Raw genomic sequence first — 24,629 nt, 5'->3', positions numbered from 1 at the left:
CTTGTGGTTATTAATCGTATTCTCGTGCGCGTTTTCTTCTTATGAGCACGTAGAAGCTTTGTTGTACCATTACTATAAATCCTGAAAATATCCTTGATAATACCTGAATCTTCTAGAGCAGTGGTTCCCAGCCATGGAAGAATTTCAAGTCCATAGAAGCTTTTGATTTATTATACTGGAATTAGGAGACATGCAGCTCAGAATAAAATTCATACTACTGTACACAATCCTTAAAACTGAATGCTTAAATGCTAGAATTGCTCTATATTAGCTAACGGGGTCAGGGTGTCAAATTCACGGCCCACGTGACAAATTTGGCCCTTAGGATGGTCATGAGTAGCCCGCGAGATGACAGGCTTGATCTATTTCGTTGTAGGGGGTCCACAAGTGAAAAAGTGACTGGAAAAGGGGGAACGGGACCAAAAAGGTTGGGAACCACTGTTCTAGAGACTGTTAAGCATTGTCGAAATTTTTTTTAAATATTTGTAAATATTTTCCATAATCTTAAGCTTACTAGCAGCAGGTCAACGTTTCCAGGACCACCAGACCATGCAAAGTGCCTGAGGATCTTTGCATGGAAGGAAGGTTACATTTGCTCCCGGGTCTGCTGTTTCCCACGTGCCTTCCTTGCCCTAGTTAACTTGCGTCCATCAGTAACAACATTTCCACGTGCTTGTCTTCCCTTTATGATCGACGCTGCACAGATCCGACCTCATTGAATCCCAAGTAGCGCTGAGGGAGCCACGTGATCCTCGATCCCAGCCAGGAGGGCGAGGAGCAGGTGAATGCAGGAAGGGACGAGACGAGATGAGGATAAACGATAATTAGAAAGAGTGCAGATTTCACGCCGCAGACGAGAGAGGGGAGCGCTAATGCAAAGTAGGAAGTGAGAAGTGTGGGGAGCGAGGGAAGGGACCGGCGAGGGTGAGGTGAGTGATGAGAGGAAACCAAGACGGGACCTTGTCTGGGACGCTCCGCTGCTCTCTTGTTGGTGTTGCTGTTGTTACTTTCTACAGACGAACAGGGAGCATTGTGGAATTATTTCTTATTCACTTAGGTACAGAGTTTAGATAAGATAAAGTGGTTTCGTATTTTTTTTTCTCTCAGGTCATGAAGAATAGCTAATTGATATATATACATACATATATATATATATATATATATATATATATATATATATATATATATATATATATATATATATATATATATATATATATATATATATATATATATATATATATATATATATATATATATATATATATATATATATATATATATAATTTATATTAAGTAAGACAGTTATTTTTAGTTTGTATAAGTGATGAATAATATATTATGTAATTGTTCAAATAAATAATTGTTTTATTGATTTGTGTAACATTAGATGTTCTGTTGTGCGGGAGTTACTCTAAGTGTTGGTGTATTCAATGTGCACCTCCAGTAATGAGCTGCAGTGTTTCGGTGGCTCAGCATGAAAGTGTCATGTCATTGAGTATCCTTATTGTTGTGGGACATTTATGATTATAGTCAGGATGTGTAAGACTATGATGTCAATACTGATGAAAGTATACTTTGTTGGTACATGTTATTTATTGCTGGATAATGAATATTCTAGTACATTAATGAAAATGATGATAGAAAATATGTCCTTATACATTTCCCTGACGTGACCTCATTAAAGAAGAAACATTAACATTTAAATAGTAGTAGATTGTTATTTTTTTTTTCATTAGCTTCATTCCAGAGACTCAGATAGTTAATTGTTTAATAAGAAATATATTCACACGTTAAGAAGGATAATGATAAAATAAGAAACTCGAAAATTCTTTGTCGTAATATTATCAAGAGAATGTAACACTTTGTAAATAATCAGTTATTATTCCTCATTAGCTTCATGTCACCTCATCCTCCATCTTGTATATCCTACTGGCTACCCACCGATTACCTGATCCCGAGGCATCGTCTTCTTAACCGATTCAATACTGGGACACATTTTCACTTTGAGATTTGTGTACGATTAGACCATTTTATTGACATTATCATCTATGGAGGTCAGAAGATTAGTGGCAAAGGTCTTCACTATTTAAATCTCTCCCTTACAAGTTTCTGAGGGTTTACAAAATCAACAAATAGTAAGTAGAATGAATATGGAAACGCGTCATAGTACTGAAGGAATTAAACAGCCTGGTCTCTCATAACCACTATTTTCAAAGGCCACTGAGCCAATCCTTCGAGTTCCCTTTGGTGTTTACTTCCAATGATGCAGAATATTTGTTAAATTATCACTACAAGGAAAACACTTAAAAACATCGATAACTTCTACTTTAGACTATAGAAACACTGGAAATAGATCCCATTAGTGTTTAAGAATACTAACCTCTTAGCCTTTTGATGTAAGAGGAGGAAAGCTGACCAAGGGCAACTGAAAGAGCAAGAAAAACAGATTCACTTATATGCCAGTCCCCATCCAGGTCCTAGAGAGTTAGCCAGAAGAAAGGGATAAATATCTTGAATCTATGATATAGTACCTCACTTAAATGTTTACTTTTGACCCCATTAGATTCTTCGTGACCTGTGAGGCCGTGGTGGACAGTGTGCGGCTGTACATACTAGATAGTAGACCTTCATATCTTTTAAGTTTGTAAGAATAGCGTTGAATCCTTTGTCAAGTGTAAAGGTGTAGGAGTATTGTAAGGGTGCTGGATTCTTGTATCTTTCGCCACTGCTGCACCAATGTCAGGCTTGTCTTCCCATATGTCAGTGTGGCTCGGAGTTCGTTGACATATTCTAAGGTCAATGGTAAGTCAAGTCTATTCATATTTTTGTCTGATTTTGTTCGATCTACTGATGAAGATAAAGAAACTGTTTTGTATTAATATTATTTTGTGTTGTAACCACCGCGAAAGTATGTTTGTATGTGTGTGTGTGTGTGTGTGTGTGTGTGTGTGTGTGTGTGTGTGTGTGTGTGTGTGTGTGTGTGTGTGTGTGTTTGTGTGTAATTAAATATTCTTATAAGGCAGAAACATTTTATATTTGTCTTAGAGACATATTGAAAACTCTTATAAAATGAACATATATTTATACAGTAAATACAACACTGATATCCTTTTCCTTCTCTTCATCCCCTTCGTCCATATCAATTCCGTCTCACATAACTTGTGCTACATACTGTGTATTGTAAGATTACCAAAAAATAAACACTTCCTGCGTGATTTGTTGTATTCTTTGCCACAGAACAACATATAAGTGAGCTATTTGACGACAGAAGGGGATAAAGGCATTAACTCGAGACATATTGAGATAAATAATTGTTTGTTGGTGGTCACCCTTCGCAGCGAGGGTCATGTGGTGCAGGAGACGCCCCTCAGTCGGCGGTCGAGGGTAAACACTCATTATGAGGGAGAGACGCGCCTCAGAACACTGCCTGTGGGTCCCACACCCCTCCGTCAGGGCGAGGCACGTGGGGAGAGGACCTGTTGGCGGAAGGTGTAAATTGACTCTTCTGTAATGATGTTGATCTTCGTTCGATCCTCAGCAAACTCCACTGCCAAGCTGCCTGTTAAGACGACGGAACCACGCTGCTGAGTACAGTTTTTCTCCGCCTCTTAGGAGCATGTATCAGTTGTAAAAGTAACTGGTATGCTTGTTCTGTACTGTAAGATGTTCAATTAAGAATACTGTATTGTAAAATATTCAGTTTTCTTATTTCTACTATGTCATATTTTGCCATAACTTTCTTATCTATATTAATGATCAATAGTTTTCTTAGCTTTGCCTGTACCATGCTACTATGTAATGGATATTTTTCCTCTACAGTGTATTATATTCAGTCATGATTTACTTGTCTGTATGACTGATGAATTGCTTTCTCTCTCTCTCTCTCTCTCTCTCTCTCTCTCTCTCTCTCTCTCTCTCTCTCTCTCTCTCTCTCTCTCTCTCTCTCTCTCTCTCTCTCTCTCTCTCTCTCTCTCTCTCTTTCCTGATTGTTATAATATATGTGGGTAGAATTGTGGAACTCATGTTTTTCTCTTTCTTCTTTTAGATAGAACATCAGTGTGGAAGGTAAATGTTATATTATTTTGTAATGTAAGTTGAATAGGAGGAGGCGTTACCGTGTTTGAGAGAGAGAGAGAGAGAGAGAGAGAGAGAGAGAGAGAGAGAGAGAGAGAAATTAAACCTCAGCAAAAAGTACATATGCGTGTATGCGTTTATTCTTAATTACAGTATATTCACTGTAAGATTTTTAATACATAATTATATACAAAATACAGAAAGAAATAATATACTCTCTCTCTCTCTCTCCATGACACACGGTAACGCCTTCTCAGTGTGCATTACAGACTTAGACAGACACACACGGAACCTTGTAAGGGACAGCTTTAACCCTGACGAGCGTAGTGCGTCACTCAAAACATTACCATCCGTTACCGGGGGAAATTTTTACAGCAACTCGTACGAATCAAAACACCGAATCTTATTAACGCACACCGTCGCTTGATCATCAGATACCAAATCGTGTTCAGTCCATGTGAAAAAAAAATATATAAGACTCAATTAATGTAGGAATAAGCCTGCTGGAAATACACTCTATGTTACACAGATTTCTGGGCAAAAAAGACAGAAAAGTAGGTACACATGTGATGATTTTCAGGAAGTGATACTAAACTGATGGTGGTGTTGTGTTGGTGTTGTGTTGGAGTTGTTGACCATCCCATGTTGTGGCCCTGATGTGTGTGTGTGTGTGTGTGTGTGTGTGTGTGTGTGTGTGTGGGCGCATGAGTGACATATGTCTAAATAGAGAAGAGATAGAAGACAGATACTTTTGACGAGCAATAATGAGAATGAACGACTCTTTTAAGAGGAGGAAGAGGAGGAAAAGGAGGAGGAGGAGGAGGAGGAGGAGGAGGAGGAGGAGGAGGAGGAGGAGGAGGAGGAGGAGGAGGAAACAGCAGAAGAAGAACGAGTAGTAGGATAAAAAAAAAACGAAAAAAAAATCAAAGAAAAAATATACAAAAATGGAAAAAAAACATGAACAAAAAGAAGAAGAGGAGAAGGAAAAGAACTAGTGAAACATTTTAGAAGAAGAAGAAGAAGAAGAAGAGAGGAGGACGACGACGAGGAAGAGGAGGAGTAGGAGTGGGAGGAGGGGCTAAGAGACGAAGAAAAACAAAAATGAAAAAGAAATATAAAAAGGAGGAGAAAGAGCATGGCCAAAAAGAGGAAGAGGAGAAGAAGAGGCCCAAGCAAACCATGAAAGACGCTGCACAAAGGGTGAAAGCCGCAAGCAGGAGTTTGGAAGGACGCTCACTGAAAACCAGGGACGAATTGTACGCCGCGAGATAAACAATCAAGACTAATTGGATGGTTCGCTGCAAAAACCAAGAGCACTGTGGAATAAAAAAGGGAAAAAAAGCAAGAAAAACAAATATATCACTTGTCACCTGTTTCAAACCAAGAACAATGCATTAGTATCGAAACAGAGACAGAAAAAAAATAGCAAATTAAATTTCCACGTTTTTATTTAAACAGCAACCAGTGGACCGTGTTTGTTGATTGTGCAGCTCTTTGGGTTTTGTTCAGCTTGATGTTCACCAAGAGAGTGCTGCCTGTTGTGTGTCTTTTTACTCTCTCTCTCTCTCTCTCTCTCTCTCTCTCTCTCTCTCTCTCTCTCTCTCTCTCTCTCTCTCTCTCTCTCTCTCTCACACCTAGTAAATCTTCAGTACATCTACACTTTCCATCCTTTTAAAAGTATAATTTATTAGCAATTGGTTTGAAGGTTTTTTTTTCTTAAGATTTGCTGAGAGGGCTAGAGGAAAATCCAGGATGCCACAGGATAGGCATGTTATTACTGAAGTGACGGTGGGTCTCGACATCTAGAAAGGGAGGGAGAAAATATCAGTAAGATCATGAAGGCAAATATTGGGTATAGGAATTATATGGAGAAATAATTTATAAATGGTTTTGAGAGAGGAAGATGTAGAGGACTGATGCAAATAAGGGAGTCTAGAGTAATTCAATATCAAAATTGCATAATGATAAAAAATAGATGTAATAATAATAATGATAATGATAATAACAATGGAGGAGAAGGTGGAAAGAAACACAGGTGTAAGGAGTTGAGTATATTTCCGACTAGCGAAACAATAATAACAATAATAATAATAATAATAATAATAATAATAATAATAATAATAATAATAATAATAACAACAACAACAACAACAACAATAATAAAATAATAATAATAATAATAATAATAATAATAATAATAATAATAATAATAATATTAATAATAATGATAACCGGTGTTTAACTTCGATGCATTTGAAGAAAACTTGATTAGGAAGTCATACTCGAATACTGAATAAATAAATACATAAATAAATAAATATAAATTGACGTTGTTGAAGTTTGGTGGATTTTGAAGGAAATTTGATAAGGAAGTCAGCCTGAAACATGGCAAAAAAGTTATTTTCCGGTTAAATCAGTGAGTGTGGAAGGAGAGAGAGAGAGAGAGAGAGAGAGAGAGAGAGAGAGAGAGAGAGAGAGAGAGACTGGACAAACGCACACACAAACACACACTCAGCCCCTTCTTTGGCAGCGAGGGTCAGGGCACGATGGCTTCCTCTCTCACTCATGCAACCTTTCCACCAATTACTCAGGTGCGCGACAAAGTGCGTGGGCTCCAGGTACTTTTGATCAGTAGCAGCGGGAGGCTTGGCTGGCGGCTGGGCGGGAAGGCGGCTGGGTGGCTGGGAGGGGGTAGAGAGGCTAGGTAGAGCTGGCCGCTGCGGGAAAAGCAGATGGCGATTTAATTTTCAGGCGATGTTCCTAATTAGCAGCCAGCGTGGGCAGCTACAAAATGGCCGACTGGGAAAGGGAACAGGTGAGGGTGCCGGGCAATGTGTGTGATGCGTGTGAGGCCGCCTTCAGGAGGGCAGATAGTACAAGTGCGGATGGTACAGTTTCGGGGTTGGGGGAAGGGTAAGTTCTAAGCTCCACCTTCAGGCTTTTCCAGATAACATCAGCTTAAACACGCATCGAAAAATTGGCACTGCGAAATTATGGTTTGAAGCATTTTTGGCGACACTCCATAATTAATACACGTATGTAGTATATGAAGGTGTTTGCTCTATTTTTTTCTTTTTTTTTTTCTTGCTTAACACGCACACGGACATCAGTATTTTATCTGCCGAACACGTTTCTATCTACGTACGTTCGTGTTCACTCAGGGTACGATTCTCTTGCTTCAGAAATCCCAGCGCGGTGCAGACAGGTGTGAAGGACAAACACGTGCAGGTGAGCGGATCTGACCAGCCAAGGTGAGCGTGCCTTGCCTGGTGGGAAGGGGGGGGGGAAGGTAACCAGGTGTCACAGGCGCACACAGATTACCTTCACGCACTTAATACAAACCAGGTGAACAAAGCAGGTGTTATTGAGTTAGTATATAAGGTTAGTGTCCAGGTGGAATAAACAGGATATGACTGCTTGGATCGCGAGGCATCACTTTTTTTTTTTTTTTTTTTTTAGACATCCAAGGTTTATAGTTGCTTGAGAAAGGTATTGGATATTGATTAAGTTATGACATCACAATAAGGTCATCTAGGGTCATATTTTAATGTAAGGGAGCTTTGATTAAGGTCTATATAAGTATAAAGAAGGTCCACTGAGGAACCAGCCCATAAAGAATAGAGATAAAAAGATTACAGCTTAGATATCAAAGTGTAAAACCCATAGGAAGAATGCAAGTAAGAGCTTGTGAGTTATAACCTAAGACAAGACAGATAAGAAAAAAGATAATATAAGAAGTTTTGTGTCGTTTTTACTTTTGCTTGTCAACGGAACGATGAGAAGTTTTCATATATACTAGTTTATGCAGTGTGGGGTAAGCTTACACACACACACACACACACACACACACACACACACACACACACACACACACACGCACACACACCTGTATGGTCCATGTCAACAAAGTGAACACATAAAAAAAAAGGTTTACAAAATTTTGCTCAACGTACAACGCTACACTCTCGCATACATCTTTTTACGTGCAGATACAAGCGTTTACGTTGTTTACACACACACACACACACACACACACACACACACACACACACACACACACACACACACACACACACACACACACACACACACACACACACACACACACACACACACACAGATTAATTTCCCTGACTTGCCCAGGGACCAGAACTCACTTCTTCTTTCGCCTTAGGACTTGTTCATTGTGATTCAGGAACTCCTATGACGAGACGGGAAGTAATTCTGACATCCAGTTGGGCTAAGTGGTGACTCTTTATATTAATAAATTCCCACAAAACTCATCAATCGCCAAAGAGTACATTCAGAAAACTTATCGAATTAAGACTGGATTTTTCACTGGATCAAAGAAAACCTAACCTAACCTATGGCGTTCTCTTAATCTTAAGTTTCTGTATTCTAAGTTGAGAGTATAATTGCAAAACTATAACTGACCGGAAAAAGAAGAGTTAATATATTTTACCACTTAATTTATGAATTTGCTAAGTAATATTGTCTAAGATGAACCAAAATTGATTATCCAACGAGGTTGTTCTTGCCAGGTTGCTATTAGAGATCAACCAGTTAGGAATCTTAGTTTTGCTGTAGTTATGCGATACGGGTTGATTTCTAGAAAATTTTAGTTTTAGTAGGAAACCATTAATAAAGGCAGTAACGAACACCATCTTTTATTCCAAACGGTTCGGCATCTTTTAATGTCATCTTCATTGGTCTGAAAGTGAAATTTAAAACGTATAAATATGAGAGCACAAAGATAAAAAATGACTAAAAATAAGATTGAGAAGTAAAAGTTATACCATATGTAGTGGATGAGCTCACAATGTATCTTTGAGTGATGGCTTTAGTTGTGAAATGTATATTTCATATTTCGCTTCTAGACCACTGAAGATAACATCAGAAGATGTCAAAAGGTTTGGAATTAAAGAAGGTACTGGTTGCTGCCATTTTTATTGGTTTCTTATTGATGTAGCTACTGTTATAAAGGAAGATTTTAGATGCACTAATTAATAGGATTTTTATTCAGATGTTTTTATACCTATAGTTTTGCATCTATACGAAGTATTGATGTGTGGGATGACTTAAGATAAGAAAGATAACAATTACCATGTTATTACCAATTAAAGAGTTAAGAAATAAAAATCGTTATGGAAGAAGTTTAGTAAATAAATGAAGAGTTTCATGTTGAGTGATAATCATAATCTCATCCACTTTCCTGAGCATTAAGAAGATTGGAATTGCCAGAAGCACATTATGGAAAGCTCACATTTCTACTTACCGAGACATTAAGCTATTGAAGGTATGACTGAATCAGGACGAGCAAAGTTCCCAACTTAAAATATTCCAGAGGAAGCAGTGTTATATTTTTGTGGATGTGGTTGCAGAGAGAGTGATGGTGAGGGATGGACGGAGGCGCTGTAATGGTGAGTATAAAGCTTGGTGAGGATGGTGAGACAAAGAACAGTGATTTAGGCGAAGGTTTAGGCTCATGTTCGCGTACACACACACACACACACACACACACACACACACACACACACACACACACACCCACACCGGACCTACAGGTTGATGAAAAATCTTTATTTAATGTTTTGCGTTGATGGCAGTGCTTTCGTTTTTTCCTCTTTTTTTTCCGTGTAGACAACCAGTCACTAATGAAGGCATGATGTATACAGAGCTGTGTTGTCACTCTGTATCCTCATTTCGTGTGTGTGTGTGTGTGTGTGTGTGTGTGTGTGTGTGTGTGTGTGTGTGTGTGTGAGATAGATAGATAGAGAGAGAGAGAGAGAGAGAGAGAGAGAGAGAGAGAGAGAGAGAGAGATCCATGCCTCTCTAATGCATAAAAGAACCAGTATTGACCATCTATTCCTAATGCCCATGTGCCAAGGTGTGCCAATAGACCAGTGCCCAGTGCCCGACCCTCCTGACACGGGCACAGTGGCAGAGGAGGATGCATGTAGCCAGACCAAGCCAGTGCCGTGCCTCTACCTTCGGTCAGATGCCTCGCTGCCAGTGCCCGGCGACCTAAGCTATTAGCATATGAATAAATTGCTTCCCTAATTACCCGCCGGTCTGAAAGCATATAAAATGGCCGACGGTGGGTTGATATTAAAATGGCGACCGTAGAGTCCAGTTTATTTGGCTCGTAAGCAAAGTTCGGTAATTAGTTGAAATTGCGAACAAATTACCATTTTTTAATTAATACCAGTTTTGAATGTCACTTGCCTCTGTTAGTGGATGCGAGTGTTGGACCAGCGACCATTTTATTGCTCGCAGACTTCCTTGCTGTGTAGGGCAGGCCGGCAGGCTGTGTGGCATTAGGGAGAAATTGCCTACTTGAATATCAGACAGAGAGAGAGAGAGAGAGAGAGAGAGAGAGAGAGAGAGAGTTATGCAGTCCTTCGCTCATGTTCATCTTTCATTTTCTCCAGCAAGCACTTAACAAAAGTAATAAAAATCCTTAGGGTAAAAAAGAAAGACACACAAAGCTTGGATTTACTCCATTTTCACCGTGCCTCTTTTATTCTTATCCCGACCTTAATCTTCTTTGTCAAACACACACACACACACACACACACACACAGAGAGAGAGAGAGAGAGAGAGAGAGAGAGAGAGAGAGAGAGAGAGAGAGAGAGAGAGAGAGAGAGAGAGAGAGAGCTTTTCTACTTATGTCCTCAAAACCAAAAGATAAACATTGTTGTTCTCCACACATAGGGCTGAGATACCCTGGTGTTAGGGATTCAATGGACGTACACACAGAAAAGTATTCTATTATTCAAGTTCCTCTATGTTCGACCCCATTAGCCATGAGGAGAACGCATCCTTACTAATAATTTGATAATGCACCAGTCAAGTTCACCAAAACATGACCCTGGATTTATGGGTGTCAATCAAGCACCAGAGTGGAGGGTTCAAATTCCCAACTTTAGAACCGGTTGGCCAAGAGTTCAGTGTTCGTGCCTTCTAATATCCGGCAACAGCACAAGACCAGTCATGCCCCATCTGATCTCGTCTTGCTGGACCTGTTTTACCTCGCCTCTTGTCCAGTCTCACCTCATATCCTGGTCTCTTTTCCTTGGCAGAGTACCATTATCCTACTCCCTCCCAGTTTCTTCTTAGCAAGCGAGCCTCACCTCTATATCTCTTACCGCTTCTTGGTCTCATTTTTCTCACAAAACTATCCTCATCCTACTTTTCTTGTACTCTCTCATAGCCTCCACTTCTAGTCATATCAGCTTTACTATGCCTTCTGCCTGTTATTTCTTTCTTCAACAGTTCATCCTTACTTCACTTCTTCCTGTTCCTCCTCTCCTGTTCAGCTTCCTCCGCCCCATGTATTTCCTCTCCCCTCCAAATGATATTAATTTCACCCGTTCCTATTCCTCCTCTTCTCTCCTCTGGACCATCCTTATTTCATCTCTTCCTCTTGCTCCTCTTCGCTTCTCCTCCTCCTCCTGCTCGTCCGCCATGCCGCGCCTGTCATGCCCGCTCGCATCATCCATGCAGTATTCAGTGTTCATCTGAACCATTAGTTGAACGTTTCATGAGCCGGTCGATAGCTGTCTTTTGTACATAGATCGTGGTTTGATGCGCGACGTTCATAGCCGTCATATGTCTCGCGGCTCTCAATCTCATGTTTCAATATAGATGGATGAGATGGATGAGCACCATGAAGGGAGTAATAAGCATTAATATTAAACACGTGCGTGGCAAAATGCTTCTTTTTTCTTGTTGTTTCCCGTCCATTGGTGCCTCACGGTGCATATTCCTCCTCCCACACACTCTTCTTCACCCCCTCTAGCCTCCATGGTTGCTCCTCCCTAAAATTTCTTATTTCTTCATAACTACCACAGCATTGTTCAACACCTCAAAAATCCAATTCCTCCATATATTAAGTCAACCTGACCTTACAGATAACTGCACACTCTTCTTCAACCATTCTCATCAATCCTGCTCATCTACATTTATTCTAATCATGTGTTTGAAAGCATACTTATTTTCTTCTTTTATTGTTGTTTCCCGATCATTTAATGCATTTTCCTTCTCCCTCACCCCCTTCGATACTCTCTCCAATCACCATCATTGTTGCTCAAGAGGTAAACAGTCATGCTAAACACGCGTGTGAAATGAATTTTGATTTTTTTATTGCTTCCTACCCATCAGAGTCAAACAATACTCTTCTCTGCTCATACAGCGCCTTCATCAGTCCTTTCAGCTACCATGAATATTGCTGAAGGGGAAATATAAACATACACATTTCAAAACTGAGATGACGAAATGGTTCTGGTCCAGTTTTCAGCACATTGAAGTCAAACAATGCATAATTCTCCTGCTGCGCCTCCTTCGTCAGCCTCTCCAGCTTCCACAGTTACTGCCGAAGAGAATAATGTACATTCATATTAAACACGTAGATGATAAAATAGTTCTGTTCCGTGTTTCCCCTCCTAGTGAAGTCAAACAAAACATTTTCCTCCTCCTGCCTCGCCTCCGTCAGCCCCTCCTGCCGATTGTTGGTGTTCGCCGTCATCACGTGTCCTCACCTGAGCCTCCCAAACTCTCCTATCTGCTTCCCTGTCCTTTTCCCTCGTGCTGACTTTTCATATGCACTGAGTGACTGAACTGTAGATCTATTATGCATCTGCATTTGAAATCACGATCTCTGAAAAATCCGTTTGGTTGCGTCCCATGTAACAGACTTACTGAAGACTAACCTTTTTTTTCTCTCTTTTAACAGTAATCTGTCAGCAGTATGTTTTGGTCTAAAAGTGTCGAGATATACAGATAAAAAAAAAGTCGAGCCGGTGGCGTGTCCTGTGTTGGTGTGGGTGCGCGATGGTGTGTCTCAGGTGTGGGTGTTGCTGTTGGTGCAGGTAATTGATTGTCTGTGTACCTGTGACTGATTAGGGTTTTTTTTTCTTCGCCTTTGTGTGTTTATTCTTACTTTCTGTTCTTGATGCATTCCTGGTTGGTTTTGTTTTCCTCAGTAATTGAATTTTTGTCTCCCTTCCTACCTACTCTCTTTCTCTCCTCTCTCTCTCTCTCTCTCTCTCTCTCTCTCTCTCTCTCTCTCTCTCTCTCTCTCTCTCTCTCTCTCTCTCTCTCTCTCTCTCTCTCTCTCTCTCTCTCTCTCTCTCTCTCTCTCTCTCTCTCTCTCTCTCTCTCTCTCTCTCTCTCTCTCTCTCTCTCTCTCTCTCTCTCTCTCTCTCTCTCTCTCTCTCTCTCTCTCTCTCTCTCTTAACATCTAAATTTTTCCTCGCATTTTCATCCTTGGCTTTCTCCAAATAACTTGTATTCTTCACACTATGCCATTAAAAAAAAAAAAATCACCGTGACTGTCTCCGAAATTGAAATTCTTTCTTCTGCCGATCAAGGCAAGAAATTTTCGGATAGTTTCTATGATAGTTGCAAAAGAAATGCGCTTTTCCTTTTTCATCACGTGCCCAAAAAGAACGAGGCTCCAATGCAGGCCGTTCATTATTCACACGGATTGTTTTTTTCCTTGAAGGGGCTTTTACAGTGTCGAAAGTCAATTCATTTTCCTTGTTCAGCCTCCAACTTTTGTGGCCTGTCAGTTGATTTTAATTTCGGAGGGTAGGCGGTCACTTTATGGCGCTGATATGGAGGAACTGCATGGGGGAGGGCGTTTGCCAGCATATCTTGACGTAAATTTTTATGGCATTGTTGTGTACTGTAAGATGTGTGGCTTGATGATCTTAGGGTAACTAAGACCTCACTTGACTTTATTTTGGATGGAAGACATTCAGGTTATGGTAGTTCGTATAGACAAGAAGTCAATTTGTCAGAGTATGTAAAGGTGAAACCTCCAGTGGGACCTTTTAGCATTGTGGATAGATGATACGACCTGAGGAGTTTGGTGAAAGTGTTATCTTCGTGACCTCACTCACCAACCCTCTTGCTCTATTAGAATATGAAAATATTTGAGCTTCTGGCAAAACAGTTGAATATTTCAGTGACCTGACTCCACACAAAACAGGAGGAGGAGAAGGTCACATTGTCTTGCTATTATTAATCCCCCACCAAGCCAGGATGCACACACAAATACCCGCCAGGATATCAACAAGGAAGTTTCTGATCTCTCATACTAAGAGACCATCAGAGCGTAGACACCTCAACACCCGGAGAACAAAGTAAGAACAGCAGCCACACTTTACTTTGTTGAGCAGGACGAATCTCGCTTCTCCCTCACCTCGAGCAACGTCATGCAAGGGGTTGCGGTGTCCACGATGGCCTTGAACTAGGGTGTTTCTGAGCAATTAATACCAGACGGTCCCCACACCTATTTCATGGAGTAAACACACACACACACACACACACACACACACACACACACACACACACACACACACACACACACACACACTTCCCCTTCCTGCCCTCATCTTCATCTCATTTGCACGTCTTTCTCCCCTTCAACGCCCCTCACTAGCAGGTCATCCACACCCTTTCCTGAATACACCTCATTGAAATCTGTACACACACACACACACACACACACACACACACACACACACACACACACACACACACACACACACACATGTAAACTTATTACAATTGTACGCATTATTTGTTGTCTCATGAACCTTGACGCACTATTACAGTCTTGTTCTTTCTTTTCCCTAGTTATACTTTGCCAAACTTTCCTCCTTACTATCAAAAAAGACATGAATGCTTCTTTTTTTTTTCTTGGAATTACATGTTTCGGAAGCCATGTGTAATTTTTTCGTAATTTATAGCAATGTAATGTGTTCAAATTATGTACCTCTGTAGCTTTTGCCATTTAAGTTACACATAATTGCTCTATATACTATGCGAAAAGTAGCGTTTTCTCATCATGAGACTTGTAGCTTAGTTGGAATGAATGTTATTTTTCCACATTTTTTTTAATGCACTGTTTTCTTGGACTCTGTAGGTAGCAGAGTGGAAGAATTTCTGCAGAGACCCAGGCTTGCAAGGAAGACAGTCACCAGCCAAGCAAGTACAAAGCGGGGTTCATGTTCCTTTTATACCGTGTCTATGCATGATGATATATAATTTTTTCAATGCTAAAGCACCTAAACTAAACTTCGATTGAAAGCTAAGTAAAAGTTAACTTACAAATAAAAGTATTTTATAGATACTCATAGCTGAAGATTTTGTTCTCTATTCTTTACTCTCATTTTGTAATCATAGGATGAATGTATAAATAACACCAGTTTACATGTGAACTACAAGGTCGTTCTAAGGATACGAACAAGTTAGACAAATCCTGATATGATGTAATAATGCTTTATCTTTGTACGTAGACCTGGTAGCCTTGCATCAGCCTGTCACCATCATGCCCTTTGCATGGTCTGCCAGAGATACAACTTGTAGGGACTCAGTAGTATATCTCGCTACTCTATTAATCGCTGCAAGGATATTATCAATGTAATGTAAGATTGTGTATGTTTATTACTGAGTATATTTGCCCCAGAATAAAATAAGAATAGAAGAATGCTTCCTTTCATTCCCCATCTTTCAGTAATCACGACACGGTAACGGGTGTAGAGTCTCATGTCTCAGTGTTCGAGCGTCTTCGAGTCAACCTTGGAACTTGTATTCTTTTTCAGCTTCGTGTATGCCTTCTTCTTCCCTATCTGCCATGCCACTTCTTTTAGGAAGGGAACTGAGTCGTGTAGAATCAATATAACCTACCCCAGTCAATAAAGTATCAGTGAACGATGAATTATTAGTGAATCATTCATATGACCCAGGATTCGAGTAAGTGAGTCCTTGCCAAGACATTGGTTCTCCTCTAGCCTCAGGCTTAGTTCCGGTTGAGGTGTCTTATGTGTGTGTGTGTGTTTGTATGTAGTAACTCATTGTGAAGTGAAAGAAAAGGAAGGAAAGCCATATTATGACAAAGTAAGTATTTCCTGTCACTTTTCTACCTATATTTGTCAAGGCGGTGCTAGTACTATTTATGTATCTGTTTACTTTTTTTGTGAAATGTGACCAGCCAAATCAGGTGTACTATTTTTCACCGGAAAGGAGTTTGATGCGAGTCGGCAGTGCGGCGGTGATTGTGGAATGAATGAGGCGGTGGTGCGGCTCGGCCCAGGGTCAATACCTGCATTTTTAGCAAAGCCTCTTCGCCCCGCCTTGAGCAACCATAGTAGATTAAGTAGGTAGTTAAATCAGACTGCACCCAATAATTTACAACTGTTTGTGATCTCATAAAAAAATATTTTGTGACCACAGAGATAATTAGTCGAGTTGTCATGGTTGTTCTTCCCAAGGATAATGAAAAGTGTATGTTAGATTATCATTAGAGACCCTATACTATCCTTGAAGACCTTAATGACCTTTACTAGAGCCTGTATTGAATTCGGATGGCGAAAGGTTAAGAATGAAGTATCTGGAGACTGTAATCCATACACACCCTTCTTGCAGACAGCGTACCTTTTACTATCTCTAAGACTTATCGAACTACTTGCTTCAGTGACAAGATAATGATATTTTTTGTTATAAGGCTTTTCATTCGCTCTACTTGTCAAACCTTATGTCACAGTCCTGTCATTGAGCATACTCAGTAAATTTTTAAACTACACACTTCCTATAATTATTTTCATTGTCAACTCGGTTCTTGGATGGTTAATTAGAAAGCTCCCTAATTCGCTTTTCACAAATCTGTCAGACTTGAGCATTTCAGAACCACATCCCGCCTAACTCAACTCTTTGCCAACCATGCTATGTCTATACTACAGTCTTCATTATTGGCTAGTTTCTTCTATAGGTAACTACATGGTGCTCTAATTCTCATCATCTATATCTACGTTACACCTGAGCATTAGAGAACCACACCCTAAACCTGTTATTTACCAATCAGTCAACCAGTGCCATCATTCTGTTGCACACTCGCACAATCGAAAAATTTCGCCTAGTAATTAATATCTTTCAGAATTTTGAAGTATGTATGAACAACTTAGTCTTCCTGAAACAAATCTTACACTGTGTAGGGATAGTGCTATACTTCTTGGTAGTTTTCTAACATGGAAGCACTCTTGCCGCTTATATATATATCCAGGTAAAGGTAACCGTGACCTCTCTTTGTTAAGGTACAAGGTCGCATGCCTGTCATGTAATCAGTAATGTCAGCGTTTTGTTATTAGCTAAAGTGGTATCGTGAGTCTTGGGTGCAGTATGAAGGATTAAGGAATGTGTTCAGTGAGGAGGGTGTAACTTGCTATGAGGTGGAACGATCATCCTGGAAAATAACAATGGTTGATATTATTACACAATTCTGGATTAGATTAAGATTATTTCCATAAGCCATTGAGATGTTCACAGTGCAGAATCATTAGCAGTCTGTCAGTAGAATGTGAACTCCTCTGCAGACCTCAGTCTGACTACCTCTAAAAGCTTGTTAAAAGTCATGTAGATAAGACGTCGCTTTTGTTTAAGGTGATTTAAAGAAAACATTACAAAGTGGGCAGTGATGTTATTCTATCTTTGGTCCTGCTACAACAACATTACACACTCATTTGCCTCACTACCAGCACACAATGATCCTCAAACTTCTGAAATTATGAAGAATAAGAAAAAAACAAAAAAAACATTCCTGCTACCTTATTAAGTTATGATTTTGGATACATCTAAAGGATGTATGTATTTAGGATACTCAGTGGGTTCGCCTCCTTGCATTACCTCAAATATCTTAGATAAAATATTAAAGGAACCGTTCAGTATACATATGCGTTATGCATTTGTTTGTCTAACACATTTCGTTGTTTTGAACTATTAGCTTACGCAAGACTGGAAGATGTTTTCATGGCAGCAGCTTCCATGAGACAGCAAGATGTTTTAATGGGAGGGACTCATGATAACAAACCTGCATGATGATAATAAGTCCTATAACTCCAAAGTATCATGCATGTCACCTCAGGACAGCATTAGGCGTTCATAATATTTCAGCGGCAGGTGGGGTAGCGAAGTGCCGCTAGGAAAACAAGTGAAGATAGCCTTTGAGTATTACTGATAAGCGTTGTTTCTTTGCACTGAATACTGAAAAGCGGAAGGTGACGCACATTACGCCCTTTTATGATTATTTTGTAATGCTGGTAATTTCTTTGTACGGTCACCATTTAATATACGAACTCGTAAATGAAAAGGGAGCTCTGAAATGACTACACAGGTGATGAAGTATGTGAATAAAAAATTAATAATAATATACATGAATTAAACTGAATAAAGAAAGAATAAACAGTAAATACGCTTCTATACAGATAAGGACAGTTTCGTAGTATTCACTGGTGACTGCTGATCATTAAAGATAAGATAAAAATGAGCGTCACAAGAAAAATAGTTTTATCAAGACAATTTTTTACAGACATTGAGACATCCTCATACACTCTCTAGGGTCAGGTAAACAATCACATATTCTATAAATGCAAATGAAAACTCAAGCGAAGGCAAAGGTGCAAAATATAGTAAGAATTAGTTAAAAAAAAATGCCACCTAAGTTTGAGAAGTCGACCACAATCAGGTGCCACTACATTGGTATGATTGCTAACAGACACTAAGATTAATGCTTATAAGACCCTGAAAGCTTCTCTCAATAGTCACAATAAATCTCTTTACACATTAATAGTAGGAACAGCTGCTTTCAGTTATCTGTACAACGCTACAATCATTAAACAGAATAATAAAATGAATATCCACTTACAAGATCCTTTAAACTTTCCTTAACGCTTTGACTGCCGCTTACCTTTCTCTAATTACCAAAAAGCTCTTGAGATATATTCAATCTTTGAACTGAGAAATACTAAACTGTAATATTATTTGGTCATAAACTTTCTTATAAATGCTCATAAAGACTTCACGCATTGCTTCTTGTGCTTTTGAATTGTTTCGTGGCGCAGTGCAAGGATTAAATCACCTGTCACCAACAATCTCTTAACATCGTCACACAAGACACTATAAGGTACCGTTAACAAACCTATAATCTACAATTTCTTTTTATGTAAGAGAGGTCCTGGCATAGGGCAAAAAAAAAGGAAGTAAAAAATAGGCCCAGAGAGTCGCCGGCCCCTAACAGCAGAAAAACTAGTGAGTTTAGCCTCCGCCCGCCTGTCCGCCTCCACACTGTAAACATCTCACTACCACGGCGTTGTCTTGTCTATCAGAATGCTTGACTAACTCCCGTAACTCGTATATATGCCTCGCTAGTTCTTCTTTACAATGTGATCGGCTGCTTGTTGTGCCTGGCGTGTCTCCAAATAAGAGAACAGGCAATTCCCTCGTGTCAGGTCAAGTTGATTGGACACCTGTATCTATTACCGCCGTGTTACCTGGCATTACGAACCTGCACACCTACCCAGCTATACACACACACACACACACACACACACGTTTAAGCATTTTTTTTTTTGTTCTGTAATGTCGTTTTCTTTTCTATATGGCAGTAAAACAGGTATTTTCTTTTTACAACCAATTCATACACAAAACCTGCTTTCTACATGATTTTGACATGGTATTTTTTATAAGGTAACGTTTTTTTTCTGTTCTTTTCTGTTCTTTTTTTTCTTCTTCTTCTTCTTCTTCTTCTTCTTCTTCTTCTTCTTCTTCTTCTTCTTCTTCTTCTTCTTCTTCTTCTTCTTCTTCTTCTTCTTCTTCTTCTTCTTCTTCTTCTTCTTCTTCTTCTTCTTCTTCTTCTTCTTCTTCTTCTTCTTCTTCTTCTTCTTCTTCTTCTACTATTTCATGTTTTTCTCAAAGATACACATTCATCAACTGTTTGCATGTTTCTTTGTAATATACGATTCAATCGTCTCTGTCCTCCTTCTTCTCCTCCTTCCTTTCCTCCATCTTCATCTAATCTATCCTTGCTTCCTACTATATAGCTTATTATATATGTAGTATAGTGAACGAGTGACCTTGTCATAGGTCGCAAGGCCTCCAGTCACTCGTTTTTTCTTTGTATTACTACGCATTCCTTCTTTTCTTTTTCTTCCTTCCCTCCTCCTCTTCCTCCTCTTCCATCTCCTCCTCCTCTTCCATCTCCTCCTTTTCCTCCGCCTCTTCTTCGCCATTTTCAGAGTCAGAGGTTAAGACGATAGAGGAGTCTTCTGTACTTTCCTCCAATAAAAATTCAACAAGCTTGCCTTCAATAAACATTTTTTTTTTATCTCCCCACAGAGCGAGAGTGGCCTCGTGGAGACTGCTGAAGATGCATCATGGTACGTAAGTGTTTTGATTTGAGTTGTGGAACGTTTTGAAGGCGCTGAAATTTATCTGTATCTAAAAATATTGTAACTGTGTCTTTCACTGGAAGTGATAACGTGTTTTGATAAACCATGACTCGTGGAATTATGAAGACTCCTCGAGAAGTATTGTATCATCCTTCTGCCTTAACCCTTTCATTGCTATTCGGCACACGTTTCATTAATCACTAACCACTCTGATACGTCTTTTCTTCTTCTGCAACTTTCTCTAAACAATACGGAATCTATATATATTTTTTCTAGAAAGATTCAGTATATTATTTTCAGTTATGTCAATTGTTGACATAAATGAAAAAGGCACAGTATTAATCACTCAGACGTTTAACCTCTCTTCTTCTTGCTATTTTTTGTCTTAGGTCACACCCACCACCAGATTCTTTTGAACCTTATTTATTATTTCTTTTCTATGTAAGAGGTTAGGCAGAATGCAACAAAATTTAGAAAGGGCCTACTGAAGGTGTTTATCACTTAAGGTAGCAGATACATATTAGATTAAGAAGTGTACAGATACAAATATTAAATTAAGAACTGTCCTGAGAAAGAGCCTTCAAAACGATGCATTCTGTAGAGGTTGTATTTAATATTTAAGCCAATTGAGATTGTAATTATTCATGATTGCGATTTGTTGTTGTTGTTTACTAATGACTTTTCCTTGTTAGTGTGTACTCTATGTATTCCACTGTATTGCCTTGTGTATGTTTCGCCCCCTGAAGTGTCTTGAGGTGTGTCATTCTTGCCTCTCGTAAGGGATGATCCTTACAAAATATTTGACTTGTTTTTCTTCATTTTTTTCTTCTTCATTCAGTAATAAGTCTTGTACTTGGAAGATTCGATGTTCGAGTTGTGAAGAGACTCAGCTTTTTGAAGGCTGAAAATACATGTTTTTTTTTTTGTTTTCTTTCTTTTTTTTTATTCTTAAATGTGTCTGAGAGGGTTTGGTGATCTGAGTATACTGGTTTTTCTAAAGCTTGGTTGGTCAGTTTAAAGATATATTTCTTAAAGGCATAGTAGATATTTTCGATGAGGTTTTCATTCTTGGCATGGACTGGTTTCATATAAGTCTACTGTCTGAAGGCTTGTATGATCTGCTTGTAAGTATTTTTCTAGATGTCGATCTATAAATTTGTTCCTTGAAATTTTCTTTATTCGGATAGCTGTTCTATAGACTTGGATGTTAGAAGTCCTGAAGAGTGGCTTTTGCTGGTGAGCCTGTAGATTTGCTTGAATGGTGACTTGGTGTTGTGTACTTTGTTTTGTAGGGTGTGACAGTCAACATTCTTCTCCGGCGTTCATAAAACTAAAGACATAAATGAAAGTTTATGTTCTGTTTAGAGTATTGAAAGAAAAAAAATATATGTATATATATTACAGTGAAGTTTATCAGCAGATACATGTGTTCTTTGTTACAAGTGAAATATCATGTCTATATAATTTCAACAACAAAACATTTTACTACAGAAATTGCTCCTGCGATTACTGTACAGCCATTACTGCTACAACTGCTGCTGCTGCTATTACTACTACTAGTGCTACTACTACTACTACTACTACTACTACTACTACTACTACTACTACTACTACTACTACTACTACTACTACTACTACTACTACTACTACTACTACTACTACTACTACTACTACTACTGCTACTACTACTACTACTACTACTACTACTACTACTACTACTACTACAGCAACAGAACCTATTGCTACTACTACTGTAATTTTTTCTATAATGATAATAATAGTAATAACTATGATAATAATAATAATAATAATAATAATAATAATAATGATAATGATAATAATAATAATAACAATAATAATAATGATAATAATAATAGTAATAACAACGACAATAATAATAATAATGCTACCTCACCATCAATACCACCATCATTATTAATATTATTATAAGAATTATAATTATCATTTTTATCACTACTACTACTACTACTACTACTACTACTACTACTACTACTACTACTACTACTACTACTACTACTACTACTACTAGTAGTACTACTAGTACTACTACTTCTTCTATTATTGCCACTATTGTTACTATTATTACTGTTATTGTGTCTGTTAACTCCACTTGACACCTACTTTGGTCGACTAAGCAGCGTCAGGCAGGGCGAGGGGAGCGGCGGGCCAGGAGGAACCGAATCGGGTACGAGAAAATTTGATAAGAGGGGAGACAGGGTCGATGAAAGGGGAGTCACGGATGAAGGAATAAGAAACCATGAAGAAGGAGAGAGAGAGAGAGAGAGAGAGAGAGAGAGAGAGAGAGAGAGGTGGATACATTCAGTAAAATCTTATTTCATAGATTCTGATACGTTTTCGTTGTTTTAGATGTTAAATACTTGACAAAATTATTCTTAAGGTTTTAGTCACTCTATTCCTTCTATTCTTTCTTACTTAATGCAATAAAATCTTTTTATCCCTTTTTGTAAATATTCTCCACCTTCTTTGTTTTCTTTCTCTATATTCTTTGTACATTTTTTTCTATGAATTCTTTATCATTCTTTCTTTGCGTATTTTCCTCCTTTATATCTTTCTTCTTCCCTCTCTGCACAATTTTTCCTCCATCAGTTCTTCTTTCTCCTCCCCCCTCTGCAAAGCTTTACTTGATCAATTAATTCTTATTTTCTCTTCCTTGTGTGTGTTTTTCCTCTATCAGTTCTTCTTTATCTTCTTTCTTTGCATATTCTTTCCTCCTGTGGTGGTGGAGGTTGAACATAGGGCATCAAATACCTCTTTTGTTAATGACGGTTTTACTGTCCTGGTCCAGTGCTTTAGTGTAAGGAATTATCATGTGTTTTGTATCTCTCATTATGTTTCTTTTATTGTTTTTTTTTTTTTTAAGGTTATTCCAGTCCATTACAGTTTCTTTTATTCCTTTTTTTTTTTTGTAGCTCGGAAGCAAATAATTTCTGCATCTCACTCTTTTATCCTCTACATCTTCTTTCACTTTCAATAACTGTTCTCTTTGTTCTGTTGGTAATTTTTCTCTGCCCTTTTTGCACCGTTGCGTCTCCATTAAGGTAGAGAAAATGTGATATTTTAGTCTATTGTAAGTTTTATGATTTTCCTTTATAAGTGAAGAAGAAGCTAATATGTGTTCATCGTTATTGCGCAGGTAGATATAATAATATCTTGAATATAGGTGGACATTACTACTATTTACCAGGCATTGTAAGATAGGGCTCTTTTTCACATTGATTCAATTTCGCCTTAAAAGAATACTAGGAAATTTAATACAATATTAAATAAAGATGAGAGAAGTAAATAATCATGTACACCAATAATTAATTGTCCGGAGTAGAATGAGAGAGATGTAAGCCTCTAAAGACTTGCATCATCCATTATACATATAATAGTCAGGCAATCAGACAGACAGGCAGAAAGACAGACTGACGGAAAGACAGAAAGGTAGGCAGATGTAAGAGTATATAGTCAAATATTCCAAGAGGTAGACAGAGAGATAGAATGGCAGACAGTTGAATAGGTAGCTAGGTAAAAAGAAATGTAAAGATATTGATTGACAGATTGACAGGCAAATAGATAGAGACAGAGACAAATTAGCAGGCAAAAATTTAGAGATATGCAGAAAAAAAAATAGGGAGAAAGGTAGACAAACAGGATGATTGAAGAGACACAGATTTAGATATTGTAAGCAGGCTGAGGCAGGCAGAAAGATAGACAAGGAAGCCAACAGCTATTAAGAAACATAGATGAGAGATAGGCAGAAGGGTGAACTAAGAAGACTGGAAAGGAAAATGAAAGGTAGACAGAGACAGAGACAGAGAGGTAGCAAGATGAAGAGATAAAGGAAAGAGAGAGAGAGAGAGAGAGAGATACATAGACAGAGAGATAGAAAGAATAGAACAAACATAAACAGATGGATAGGAAGAAAGGTAGACATACAAACTTACTTAGATGAAAAGACAGGAATGGAGGTTAAAAAAGAGACAGACAGGATAGGAAAATTTCGACAGAAACCGACAGATATTCGTATAGACAGTTGAGAAGCACGTAGAAGGGAAGGATAAACAGATAGAAAGGTAGACAGGTGAACAACAAGAGAAAGACAGAAGAAGGCATGGTGTGGAGTAAACAGACAAAAATAGACAAAGATATTAAGGTATTTAGAGACAGACAGTAGATTGACAGACAGATGAGTAGGACACACATATAGACAAAAAGAAAGACAGACAGATATAGAGAGGGAACGTGGGAGCCAGGTTGAAAGAGAGACAGAAAGACAGGCAGAATCTAGACATGAA

General features: G+C 38.7%; 1 protein-coding gene and 1 long non-coding RNA gene across 3 annotated transcripts in view; one reads left to right on the top strand and one right to left on the bottom strand.

Annotated features, from left to right (window-relative positions):
* The window catches only part of LOC123515596, a 291,197-nt gene that overhangs the window by 70,825 nt on the left and 195,743 nt on the right, over positions 1-24,629 (top strand). The window contains exon 3 of the mRNA XM_045274373.1: positions 20,255-20,295. Within this exon, the coding sequence (XP_045130308.1) occupies positions 20,255-20,295 (41 nt within the window). The remainder of the gene's footprint in view (positions 1-20,254; positions 20,296-24,629) is intronic.
* Positions 1-24,629, bottom strand: part of LOC123515597 — a 57,773-nt gene that overhangs the window by 14,720 nt on the left and 18,424 nt on the right. The gene's annotated exons all lie outside the window — the stretch shown is intronic.

Source organism: Portunus trituberculatus, chromosome 39 (genome assembly GCF_017591435.1).
Source record: "Portunus trituberculatus isolate SZX2019 chromosome 39, ASM1759143v1, whole genome shotgun sequence".
NCBI classification, from domain to species: Eukaryota; Metazoa; Arthropoda; class Malacostraca; order Decapoda; family Portunidae; genus Portunus; species Portunus trituberculatus.
Note: the sequence above shows the minus strand (reverse complement) of the source record. Positions and strands in the feature narration are given on the sequence as shown.